Source organism: Puntigrus tetrazona, chromosome 9 (assembly GCF_018831695.1).
Source record: "Puntigrus tetrazona isolate hp1 chromosome 9, ASM1883169v1, whole genome shotgun sequence".
In the NCBI taxonomy this organism is placed as follows: domain Eukaryota; kingdom Metazoa; phylum Chordata; class Actinopteri; order Cypriniformes; family Cyprinidae; genus Puntigrus; species Puntigrus tetrazona.
In genome coordinates, this window is record NC_056707.1 from 7,603,820 (window position 1) to 7,617,685 (window position 13,866).

Here is a 13,866-nt window from a genome sequence, read left to right on the forward strand (position 1 = left end):
ACAATCGATGCAGCTTGCTTGTCATACATGTGCTGTCTTTCTTTATCTCTTTTTTTTCTCTCTTTCATGCCTAGAAAGACTTTTATCGCAGCTGTATTAGAAACTGGAAGTTTAACTCGTCTGAGAATTGGAGCACATTTGCAATTCTTTTCATGTGAAATGCCTGTGCGCATAGCCTGTCGTGTGGACCATCCCTTTAACCGAACATGAAAGAGTAACACTCCTCCTCCAGGATTTCAACACAACCAGAGACAGACAGATCGAGAGAGAGGCTTAAAATGGAGCTGCTTGCTTGCTTCACGCATCTGAAGCTTTTCCCGTTTCGCACACACACTGTACTCATTGGGATTCCCAGTGTGCGCAGTGCTAAGAAATAATACAAATAGTCCAATATCAGCCGCATCAGCTTCATATCTCCCCTCCCTGACACCTCACGCTTCTCCCCGTTGTTTATTTCCTTGATAGACCGATGCTCTCACGCTCATAAATATATGCAGTTCAAAAATATTCCTTCTTTTCTCTCTGCGACTGGAAGTGGTTCTAGGCACGGTTGTCTCATAAGCAAAGAAAGTGTGACAGCAAAGAAAGCAGAAAAAAGGAAAGCGAAGCCTCCCCTCGTGTTGTGATTGCGTGTTTGTGTTGGTTTTCTCTCGCCCTGACCTTGAAATCATTAAGTTGATGCGCTCTTTATCTAGGCCATGTTTCTAAAGGCGCAACAGTAATGCGGTCCGCTCGTAACGTAGCGTAGCAAACAATTTAAAATGCATAATGCCCTCATCAAGAGAGTGCTGAATTTTTTAGCGTGGCGTAGCCATTTGGGCTGAGGGAAGTAATTTACGGGTAGTTGTTTGAGCTGTAAATGAAAGCTAATGATTTCGTACATATGTATGTGTATTGTGTTTGCTTTTGAAGTGGTGCTCCTCGGGAGAATCGCTCTAATTATAACCCTGGATAACAGTGGGCCGGGAGCTGAGGAGAGGGCGGAAGTGTGGGATGGTATGAATATTACTGTTTCTGAACTCTGTCCATCTATGGTGTGGGACGAGAGTTTTTCTCTGCCCTCTAACGCCTTCATGAGAAGATGAACTTTTAGTGTTTTTATTTATTTGCTTCATTTCGAGCCTTTTTTGAAGTCGTTTATAAAAAAGCACCGTGGTACCACTGGGGTCAGGGTCGAATTCGATGATGTTTTAAATGATAACTTTGGTATTTTACATATACCGTGGTACTGAATGATTGTTGCATTCATATATTATAGTACCCTGTTGAAAATAACAGCATATGCTGATGAGGTATGGTTTAAGCTGGCCCTTTGCTCGTCAGGTGAGTTTAGAATCGGCACATGACCAGCTTAAACCGGCAACGAAACTTCCCAGCTCCCCATACCTGGCCAGTATATGCCGTTTTTTACAACATGGTATATACATAATATTACACGGCACTTCAAAAGATACCATTGTATTCCAATCATGTATAAAAACATGGTATTATATTGGTACATGTTCGAGACTGCTGTGGTACTTCAGTGTTATTTTTATTGAGAGGAAAGCAGAAAGAATATGAGCGATAGGAAGATGATGTGTTGTGTTGAATTGGAACGCTTGGGCAGCTAAACGCGTTAGCGCATGTGTGCTAACCACAAGGGCCACGGCTCCAAAACACTCAAAGACAAGCCGGAAAGGTTCACTTATCTCTAGTTCCCAGCATGCTTTCTGTTGAAACTAGCTATTTGTGGTGACATCCGTCAAAGTCTCGAAGAGCATCTCACTTGACGCCCATCTTGACTATGTTCCTCAGCGGTTGTTTCCAGTCACGCTGGTCCAGCTCCTATCTGTTTGAAATCGGAAAAGACCGTACGATTGAAATGATCTAAAACAGTCAGCGTTATAGCACAGGAAAATTGCTTAGAGATTTGTTTGCTATGTGTGTTCTCATCAGGAAGACAATACATCTGCGACGCATCTCTAAGATGTTTCCTGTCAGATATTAAATATACATTTAAAAATGTTTTAGAAATGTTTTTGATATAGAATGTATCTAAAAATGCCTTTTTGTGTGTTCATCAGATGTTACACATCGGATAGTTTTCAGAGGTATCTCAAATTATGCTAAAAACTGTATTTTTCATTAGTATTAGTTCTAGCTAATGCACGTGTGTGTTGTAGAGTAATTTAAACTGAAGTGTAATTACAGTAATTTGATGACTTTGCAAAGGCAATTGAGCTTTTAACTAAAAGATGGTACTTCAATTCCCACAGCTGCCAAACTGAGTGTTGCAATTTCTCTCATTCATTTTTATACAATACAATTTTTTTCTGTGTGTGTGTGTGTGTAATACAATATTTTCATTACAGGAAATGCCTCATGTTCTCATAGCAATACTCTTGCATCCAAACCTCCCCTGTTCCGCTCACTGTCATTATGAATATTGTACACAGATGTGAAATATTATATCTGTCCAGTGTCTGTGGTAATAGATTCATACCCAGCCCTCTTGGAGAGAAACATGGCTTTTATTTCAGTTAATGTTTTACATAAGGAGGTGTTTTGCTAGTGCAGGCGAGAGGTCTGGTAGCACACACTGTTTAGGATTAATAACCCTGTTTTAGCTGGAAGAGCCATTGATCCATCATCTTCTGAAGGAACAACTTATTTCATTTCGACTACGCCACACTTTAGCAGATAAATAATCGTGAGTGTGTGTGGCTGCGAATGTGTGTATGTGCGTTTGTATGCAACACGCATCCATTTTTTCATTCACTCCAACATCAGTTCATCTCTCAAGTGTGTGTGTGTGTTCATGTGTGTGTGTGTGTGTGTGCGCGAGTGTGCATGTATGCCTCTGTGCGCTTGATGTATTATGGCAGTTGTGCAGCACACAAACAGATGAGATATATAATACTAATAAGCAGTCATCCCAGTGCAGTCTGATGAGTAATGATGAAGTTCTGCTGGGTGGGGCGCACTGATCTATGTGATTGTCAGGCCTGATATCCAGCTCCACTCCACCAAAACACAGACACTTCATCAAGACGACAGAGAACAACGTGCTATCCATATCCCAGCAACCCCACAGGAAGAAGTTAAAAATCTTATGGTTTTGTAGTTTTTTTAAATTCTTTTTCCTTTTTCACCAAAATCAAGCTATCATAGCTATGCTATGTCAAGTTCACGCTACGACATTGTATGATGTAGCCTATAAAATACGCTCCAACAATTGAAGGGATGTGTGCAAAAATGCCACTATATGCTTTTTTGTTGTACATTTCCATCATATGATGTCGGTTAGTAATTTTACACAAGCAAGTGTGCTATTTGTCCTAATATGTTCATGAATGCAAATGTGATAATTGATTTATAAAGTAGTTAATAAACAAGAAAGTTGTGTTAGTTTTAATTAGTGCTGTCAAATGAATAATTGCATCCAAAAATATATATATATAATTTGTATATAATATCAATTATATTAATATAAATATATACATGGTAATGCATGGAAATATTTGTAAAATATTTGCTGTTTGTGTGTTTATATAATAAATGTATGCAGTATATACAGATTTTATGTAAACAAAAACTTTTATTTTGGATGTGATTAATTGTTTGATATCACTAGTCAATTTTACAAAAAAATCCACAGCAGAACTGTAGTGTGTCTTTGAGTGATGCAGAGCGATATTAAGACCAATAATTTACTGGCCCATTCATGAAGAAAATCACGCTTAAATGAATCAATTCACTCAGTGACAGTGACTTGCTTTCTTCTTTGGGCAGATTTAGTTTCATTTTTAGAGTGTAATTTTATAAAAATTCTAATAATAATAGTATTTCAACCTTCAGTTAAAAACATAAAGAACCATTTATTATTATTAAATATTTCTCTCTAAGGTTTTTCCTCTATATATTCAATGATTTTCTCATTTAACACAATAACAACTTTCTGTTTTGGGGGGTGATTTAAATGATTAATTATTAATTTCATATATTTCACATTTACTCAACAAACAATGCATATTGTTACAGTGTTTGCTATTTTAAAGCATGTATTTTTATTCATTAATTTGATGTTAATTTATGGTGTTTATTCATTTGATTTCATTTTCTTCTTTCCCACAGCCAACAACTACTGTAGCGGCTGTCATATGCTGTGAAAGGAAATGGTTTAGCAAATGATTACAAGGGTTAAGTCTATATCTGGAACCGTTTGTGAGCGTACTGTAGGGTGTTCATAAAATGCGTTCGCTATGTGTCTGGGAATCTGAGGCATTCGTTTTGTACATTGTTGATCTCCAGCCTTTGTTTTAGTTCCGCACTATTTGGCCTAACAGACATTAATGAGGTCTTTTGTCATGTGCGGCTTCGGATACAATATTTGAAAACATCAACTAAATAATAAAGGATCATTCTTGGTAAATGCTCATAAACTGCCCTTGAGATATATACACAGGCACACTCGGAAACAGCTTTGTTTCTGCAGCAGGTGGTTTAAGGCTTCTGTGTTGACTAGCGAGAGCCAGACAACAGTAGTGTGCGGTCTCTTTAGGCAAATGAGACATGAACCTAGTATACAGTCACTGCATCATCCCGCTAACTGTGCTTCCTGTTTCATTCGTCTCCTCACCTTACATTCTGTTGGGCTGTTTGTTTCATCCTTTTTAATCTGCTTGTGTGTGTGTGTGTGTGTGAGTGAGTACTTGTTCTTGTTTTCTGAGATGCAAATAATTTCTAAATGATCATGTGACATTGAATTAATGGCTGCTGAAATTTTAACTTTGCACCTCAGGAACAATTTATGCTTTAAAATATATTGAATGTTTTGAACAGGAATGTACTGTTTATATATAAAAAAAAAGACGTCTACACTTGTATCTCAGAAAAAAACGATAAATAATAAAATGAGTTACAATAAACATTAATTAAGGATGTAGCAGATTAATCATGGCAATAATAGCGTTGATAACATATGTTCAGTTATCAGCGTCAGATGCACACACGTACACACTCTTACAAGCTTAACCAGGCTTAACCAGTGGGAAAAATCAAGTCAATCCGAGGGCCCCAGTCCCATTATCATAGGAGTGAAAGATCATTAAAGGTGAGTGGAGATCGCGGTGTGTTGGAGCTGATAATGGTCTCCGTCTCTGTCTGTCTGTCTCAGCGCTCGAGCCAGACTGTCACCCTTCTCCACCACTGGCCTGACCCCTGCAGACCCCTCTTAAATGAGCCCGCATAATATTTCCTCAGAGCTCTAATGATTGCTTTTCTCTCTCTCTGCGGTTTGCCCGTTCTCTCACAGTTTCAAATGGGGGATACGGTCAGATGGAAGAGGGGGATGATGAAGGCTTCGCTGCTAATCCTCATAGACAGGGCAGCCTGACGCTTCAGCAGAGGTAACATGGATTTGCCTTGGACCGAAATTGATGAACATGACTCTTTTTCCATGTAGGGGTTGCACCAGCTAGTTAATGATTATTGACACCAGTTGGTTGGTCAAATGATTCGAGTATCTGCCTGTACTTGGCAAGTCAGGAGTCAATCACAAATTGTAACCCAGAGTATCTAAATTACCTCACATTAATAGTGTAAATGGCAAATATATGGCTTGAGATTGTCTGAGTTTGTAGTATTTACAAACCAGAAATCTTTTAAACAGTCTTGAACGTAATAAAGTATCGATGAATGAACAAGTGTTCATGGTGCTTGATTTTTCAGTTAAACACTGATCCCACTGAGAAGTTGGCTATTGTTTTGTCAGACTAGTAAAATACAAGTCGTCGTGCAATCCTGTGCAATATGTTGTTCAGTGAATTAAAAAAGTAATCAAGAAATGCGTGTTTGCCCTGTTTGTGTGTGCGTCCAGTCTGAGTTCAGGTGTTCGTTCAGCTGACGGTTCTTTGACTGACGGAGGTCAGCAGAATCATGTGAAGTCGTCTAAGAGCATGGATCTGGGTAAGTCTGCCGTCTCTCTGTTGTCCTGTCAATGAAAATGGAGAGGTATAACGTTTTGAGCAAACATAGATTTACAGAAAATAGAGAAATCCAGAGTTGAACCTGGAGATGATCAAATACATTTTTAAAACCAAGTGAACAGATTTGCTACACAGTGCCGTTCAAAAGTTTGGGGTCTTTTTTCACTTGAGATGCAGTAAATTTATCAGAAGTGACTGAAATGAAAAATGCATCGATAATGCTATGTACATCATCTTTTAAATTAATTATACTGTTTTGATTTTTTTTTACATCAAATGATTCTGAGAAGAAAAAAATGCATTTACAGTATTAATGTTTATATTGTATTTTTGATATTTAAAAAGACCTCTTTAAAAAAGTTATATAATTATAAAAATTACAGACTTCAAACATTTGAACATTAGTGTGTATGTGTGTGTGTATATATATATATATATATATATATATATATATATATATATATATATATATATATATATATATATATATATATATAATCACTTTCAATATTTTTGACCCAAATCTAATTCCATAATGCACCAGAGAGTGGATATCTCATCTATATACGAACCGTATATATTTAGAATATATCACATTAAGAGGAGTGGAAACCATCCATGTTCTAGCAGTCTCTTCAATGTGAAATGTGGGCTGACTGGTCTAAGTGCATGCTGGGGGATGAATCAATGCTCCTCCTCACTGTAACACAATTAATCTCTCGTGTTCCAAAATTACCTTGAAAATCTAATCAGTAGCGCTCTATATCTGATACATCAGCCACAGCTACAGACCAAATCTGTGGCACATGATGGCTTTTTAAAAGAAAAAAAAAAACAATAGTGAAAGTATTGAAGAGCTCAATATGATAAGGGCGGACGGGGGCTGCTCTCTGGTGACCGTGGAGACTGTAGCCATGGTGGGCGGCACAATGGCCAACCTGAGCGAGCCTCACGGTCCAATTCAACCATGAATAAAACCCCACTGTAATTTGGTTCCAAGTGCTGGATATGAAATTGGATCGTCTTTGATACGAGCGCTAGGATATTAATAATACATAACCAATAAAGAGAGCCCCCTTTAGTTCATGAATAATAGAAAGTTTGAATAGTTTTTTAATTGAAATTTTTTGGTGTACGCTCATATTCACCTGGGCGTAGGCACATTAAAAGAAAAAAAATGCTGTGAATTATGCCACCGGCCTTCTCTCTGGATCCCCTCAGAGGCATGAATAGCTGTGAGGATATAAACCTGTACGCTAGATTTAGGTTTACAGCTGCTGTAATGGCTTTGTTTTGATTACTGTGTATGCGCTGATATGACTGCTTTAGTGGCGATTTGTTTTCCTGCCCGGTTGGCAGGCCGGTAACTTTGTTAATGAAGAGCGCAGGAAGTACACCAGTGTTGTTTTGTTGCTGTTGATGGTGTTATAAAGTAAATCGTACCGATTTACACCATCCATTGAAAATTCAATAACTGTGTTCGAACAGCTGACTGGTTGCATGAATTTCACAAAACCTGTTAAGAGCACGTTAATTGGGGCGACAAAAGAAATAAGAAGGAATGTATTTATGTGTGTGTGTGTGTGTGTGTGTGTGTGTGTGTCTGTATATATATATATTTGAAAATACCCTGCCGTTTTAAAGTTTGGCATCAGTACAATATTTAATGTTTTTAATGGAGTCTCTTATGCTCATCAAGACTTTAAAAATTATTTAATTAAATAGTGAAAATATAATAATAATGAAAAAATGTTACTAAAATGTATATTTCTATTTTGAATAAATGCTGTTCTTTTTAGCGTAATTACCAAAGAATCCTAAAAAAAAGTATTACCGGACCCAATAAATATTAAGCATCACAACTGTTCACAGCATTCAAAATAAATCGGCTTATTAGAATGATTCTAAAAGATCATGTAACACTAAAGATTGAAGTAATGATGCTAAAAATTCAGCTTTGCTTCACATAAATAAATTGTTCTTAAATGTATATTAAAATATAAAACCGTTATTATAAATTGTAATGTTTTTCTATCTATCTATCTATCTATCTATCTATCTATCTATCTATATGTGTATGTATATATATACTGTATGTGTGTGTGTATATATATATATATATATATATATATATATATATATATATATATATATATATATACATACACACACACACACACACACACACACACACACACATATGTATATAGATCATGTTCTACACTTCATTCTTCTCTCTGCTCTGCCTACAATAAAGGTTAAAAAGTTGAGAGACTAGCTTTATGATATCCATACCTGCAGTAAACACTTAGACGGGACCTCTGCAGCGCTCCACAGAGCAGTTTTAAAGGAGTCCATCGGTTTGTGTCTTAGCAAGGAGATTTTTCGCAGAGATCCGCAGGGGAGAACGATGACAGACTTCTCCCACCTTTTCTCCCTGAGGACGGAGACAGGAAAGAAAAGGAGTAATGAGAGTGAGAGAGGAGATTATAGAGGTGCTGGAGGTGCAGATGAGAAGAGAGCGAGGAAGAGGGTCCACTGGATGACTGCCTCTGAGGAATGGAGGGATCACTAAAACAGAAATGAGATGGCCGCTTTTGCAAGTCATTTTCTGTACAGGCGTGATGGCTGCGACGGCTCTAAAAATTGAACGCTCACCATGAGAATTGAACAGTGCAGCACATTTCCACACATTAGCTAAGGATGACCCTATTAGCTCGGCTTTTTTCCATAACACACTGAATGAGAAATATTTCACTCTCTTAAAACGCTGCATGCAGCAGAATTTCATTTACACTTCATTAGTTGTCCATATTTGGTTCTCACAAAGTAATGTTTCTGCGGCGGCAGTCGACTATGCCAACAATTGATTGGCTTTCATTATTGTGATAGTGTAAGAGCGTGTGCGCGTCTACTTTTCAACGAATAGACACACGGCAAAATAATTTTCTCATTCAAAACAACCATTTTAGCTAGTTTCTATGACTTAACCAAGGAGCATTATGCAGGGCTTAAAGGGATCTTTGCAGGGATCACCAGCCTGCAAGTTTTGGCTACGGAAAAAATAAACATTTGAAAAAAGTAGTAATATCTCCTTTGAGTCAATAAGTTTGCCTACAAATGGTATGAGAGGAGCACAGCTTTCACTTGCAACCAAACCTTACTAGCCAATCAGAATTTTTTTCAGTTTGCGTTTCACATGTCTTCCATTTACATAGTACATATTCATATGGAAGAACTAATTAAAAAGCAGCAGAGCTTTGTAAACTGCTCTTAGTAATCATGTCATCTCCAGAAGAACCAAATATTAAAATGATGGATTTTAACGTCATTTAAGCGCGCTGTAAAGTGAAATGCCGCGAAGTCGTTGGCGCCCTCTGCAGGTATTTGTCGTAGTACATAATGTACTTTTTAACTGTTTTCAATAAAACCATGTAATTACTTGGTTTTGATATTTTATTTGAGCCAATTGTTACTGCCTTATAATTAGTCATGCTAAAGTTACTTAGTTAGGCTTTTTTGTTTTACTAAAAAAAAAATCTGTATAATCAGTAGATTACTTGATTACCAAAATAATCAAAGTTACAGCCCTAGATTTGTTAAAATATTTCAAAATACAACTTTGTTAAACCTTTTATACTTGATATCAAAGAAAAACATATTGTCATTTAAATATGTCTTAGAAATGGTATTAGAACTTGTTCTAGTGAACCAAGTATCTGTATTTTGCTTATTTCGATAAGCAGTGATATAACTCAGCTTTCATTTTTCAGGTCAGCCATATATTCATGACAAAAAATAATTAATAATTAATAATTAAAGCAATAACTTTGCCACTATATCTTTTCAAATGTTAAAGTTACCACAGTCATTGCATGCTATGCATCTGCTTTTTCTCGGCTCATTTTTGCTGTAACCCCTGATAATGGATGTAGAGCTTTTTGACACTCCTTTGAAGCCATAGGTGTCAGATGACCCTCATCCCCCTTTTAGTTACTGTTGATATGTCCGACAAGCCTTCACTCTTGCTCCACACATCACGTTCTCACGCAGTGAAAAATACATTGCGAAGCAAAGAGGAAACCGACAACAAGGACAAGGTTACTTTTAGTATAAAACAAAGTGTCAGGTTTCCAGTTTTGTCGTTTTGTAAGAAATTCAGTACTTTTTTGTGGCTCTGTCTAACGTGTGGTAACGTACCACTGTAGCGCCTCAGTTCAAGTGGCTAAAGTGTTGCTGCAATTAGTTAAAAAGCTTAAAATTTGGTCAAGAACTTGAATCGAATCAGGGAATCCTCGCTGATTCCCAGCATTGTTACTTTAATGCTAATATATTTGATCATTCAAGACAAAAAGACAAAGAAAAGGCTCAGTCTGAATATCCAAACGGTGTAAAATAGGTACTAGCATAATTGCGTTTCTCGCATAAACCTAATACCAGCCTCTCCAGAGAAAATGCTTCATCCCCATGTGCTCGTACGATTGCACTTCAAGATGAATACTTGCACTCAGAGTCCTTTATTCCTGGCTTCTTTTGATCAGAAACTGTCCTAAATGCTTGTCTTTCATCTTCGTGTGGAGGTCCAAGGCCAAAGTGTGTTATTCTCCGGAGCTTTTGTTCTCACCGGCAGGGTAGGAATACATTTGTTCGATGAGCATGTGTCTTTCTGGAGAAGCATTATTCATTGACCTATTTTGTATTGTTTTACCCCTCTCTGTGGAATCAGATTTAGATTTGTTATGCGGGAAAACCACCATTGTCTACATTATGTTTGAGGAACGAGTTGAATTGAAAAACAGGGAATAATTGTTTATAAGAGATGGACATTGTGCAAAGTACAACTGGTTTGTTGTGTGTGTGTGTGTGTGTGTGTGTGTGTGTCAATTGCAGGACGTGAATGTTGTGCAGCCCTCAATCGTAATGCATGTATTTTGCTCATTTTATATTATTTTGTTAGACAAAACAATGTATTTATTTTCACCTTCACATGTTATCACCGGTTTTTGCTAAGGCAGTGCATTTTGTCAATGGCTTGGTTTCCATTTCTTTGGTTATGCTCTAACTACTGATTTGTAATTGGTCTAGAATCAGACTTGACGTAACTATTCCCATACCATTTGTTCATTCTATCATTTAATCACCCTCATGACATTTTCTAAATGTCTTCCTTTATGTTTCACAGAAAAATAAAATCATACAGGTTTGGAATGGTAAGTAAATGATGACAGAATTGACATTTTTGTGTGAACCGTCCCTTTAAACTTACTTACAGTTGTGATTGGTCAACGATAAATGAACCTAACCAGTCTTTTTGACCCTAAAGACTTACGCCGTTTCTAAAAATCAGAATATCATAAAGATTTAGAGATGAACCAGTTGCTACCTTTTAGCTTTTTAAACTGAATTGAATTAACATTGAATTAACTTGAACTAAACCTGAAAAATACACTTTTGCCTGGAATTGAATTGAACTCACTATTGATAAACTTTTAAACATTTGCAGTTGAACTGAATTGAAACCACATTAAACTAAACCGATGTGAATGATCACACTATTGTCTTTTGTACAGCTGAATTCATTTCATTATTGTTTCATTTTGTAACATCAACACTGATGCTTTCCTGTTTATTAATGAGAAGCTGCTTTGAAACCATCTGTATTATAAAAAGCGCTGTATAAATAAATGTGACTTGACATATCTTATTCATTTTATTCACTATGTGTTTATTCTAAATGTATCTTAATGCTTCTGCAACAATGTCATTTTTCATGCCAATTAAGCTTATTTGTCTCTGAGAGACAGAAACATTTCACTCATAAATTGAGTTTGGGTGAAAACTCAAGTTATGTGGGACGTGACATTGGTTTCTGTAAGCTGATTGGCTAAAACTCCCTGCACATCATTGTAGTCAGGACAAAGGATAAGCCAATTTTTCCACACAATAGCACATTGTTTCAAACCCAGAATCGCTGGTGCCAGCCAACACACACAACATCTTCAACTTATATTTGCTGCTGAGTCAATAAGCTTTCACACATTTGAAACAGACAATTATGAAATAATTATCCCTCCACCCCTTTCTGATTGATTTGCCACAATTTGCTTTTGTTCTTCTTGTAAATCCTTTCCTTTGGCTCAATGCGTCCAAATCTCTGAGCGCATCTAGCGTGTGAAGTTTGTGTTTGTCTTTATGTCTGTCTGTTTGTGTATCCGCACAAGCAGTTTTTAAGCTAGCTTTTTTTTAAAGCTTGTGCAATCTATCATCACATGACGGATCACAGCCCGCTGAGAGCCGTGTTTGGCCTTCTATCTCTCGTCTGCTGGGAAAAATTGACCTCATGAAAAATGAATAGGATTATTTAAAAGTGATTGCAATGTAATGAAAACCTATTACTGTGTGCTAGGCCGCTGCTAGCTCGCCGCCGTTCGCCTCCCTCCCTTCAAATCCTTTTTCTGTGGATTACCCGTGCTTCTGCCACTATCACTTCCCTCAATTTAACATCATATCATATTTGTCACAGGGCCCAAACCCCTATAGCCCAGCTCTCAATAATTACTGTAAATCTCTGCCAATTTCCTGCCCCTGTATTTGTATTTGGATGCGTACACAAGTCACTTCTGGGGTAGCAGGGTTGGAACAGAAACTAGTCAGCTAATGTAAACCATACAGGCTCTCCTAAGCCAGAAAGTCTTTCTTTCCTCCCTCTTTTAGTGATTTGGGTGGATTTTTAGGGTGTTGGAGTTTCATTTATGATTTATTTTTCATGTAATGTTGGTTCTGATTGTGTGTAGTTTAATGTTGGCACTATAGCACAGCGCTGATGCTAGATTGACTGCACAGATATCTGTATTGGCTTTAAATGGGGATTGTGGTTAGAGCTTGAGAGCAAAAGTTATTAGCAACAGGACAGAACAGACGCTCTCTCTCTGCCTTTCTGCCCTGTGGTAATACTTGAAATGAAAAGCATGCCCTGTGGTTGTGTGGTTTTACTTTGTTTACAAGCGTGTGGGGAAAAAAAAGAGAGCACGGTGCTTTTTTTCTCCTGATGTAAGCATTCTTCATTCCCTCCAGGTGTGCAGAAAGAACATATGTTGCCCATACGCATGTACACGTATGCATAAACCCCACACACACATTGAGAGATTATGCATCTTTAGTGTACCCCAGCAGTAGCAGTAGAGGTTGAATTTAACTGCATTTATTTTTTTTTCTTAATGTAGTTTTAGTTTAAATGTAACGTTTTTATGGTTTTTATTTAATTTATTATTTTTGGTTTTATTTTTGGTTTTGTTGGCAATTCCAGAGTATCATTGTCACAAATGTCGTAAATCATTTAGTTCCGGTAATTAATACAACTGTTTAGAACAAGATCTAACTACCCAACCCTAATTAGCACTAGCGATTAAAATGTAACCCGAGTGAGGAGGCCTTACTTAATCCCAGAGTGCATCTGTCTCTCCCTCCATGGTAGATGAAAGCAGCATGTATGCTTTGTCAGAAGTCAGGTAATGAATGTACTCTCGCTTGCTTTGGATCAGTGCGGACTCACACACTTATGCCCACAGCTGTGTCCGGTCTGACTCCAGTGCCCCGCTGATAGACTTGTTCCGTTGTGCTTGTGTCTGATGGATTGGCCCCTGAGGCCCCCGTGTAGACCCCTGTAGAGAGCATGCAGACCATGTGGGTCTGGAAAGCTGAGAGAGTGATGTTCATAGGAGGAGACCAAAGGGTTTAATACGTAACATCATACTCCGCCAATGTTCTGCCTGAAGCTTGGTTTAAGTGATGGTAAAATACCACAAACACTGCCTCTATTTGAAAGAAAATCTGTTACAATCTTTGTAGGTCTTACACTAACCTAATGCAAACCAGTGAAAGATGTGGTTTAACATAT

At 37.4% G+C, this 13,866-nt stretch overlaps 1 protein-coding gene across 5 annotated transcripts in view; it reads left to right on the plus strand.

The window, feature by feature from the left end:
• Nucleotides 1–13,866, plus strand: part of pard3bb (par-3 family cell polarity regulator beta b) — a 254,794-nt gene that overhangs the window by 129,822 nt on the left and 111,106 nt on the right. For 4 of the 5 annotated variants that reach the window (XM_043249476.1, XM_043249475.1, XM_043249478.1 and 1 more), the window contains exons 15-16: nt 5,297–5,390; nt 5,861–5,949. The exons of the other annotated variant lie outside the window; for it this stretch is intronic. In XM_043249476.1, coding sequence (XP_043105411.1) covers nt 5,297–5,390; nt 5,861–5,949 — 183 coding nt within the window. The remainder of the gene's footprint in view (nt 1–5,296; nt 5,391–5,860; nt 5,950–13,866) is intronic. 5 annotated transcript variants of the gene reach the window in all.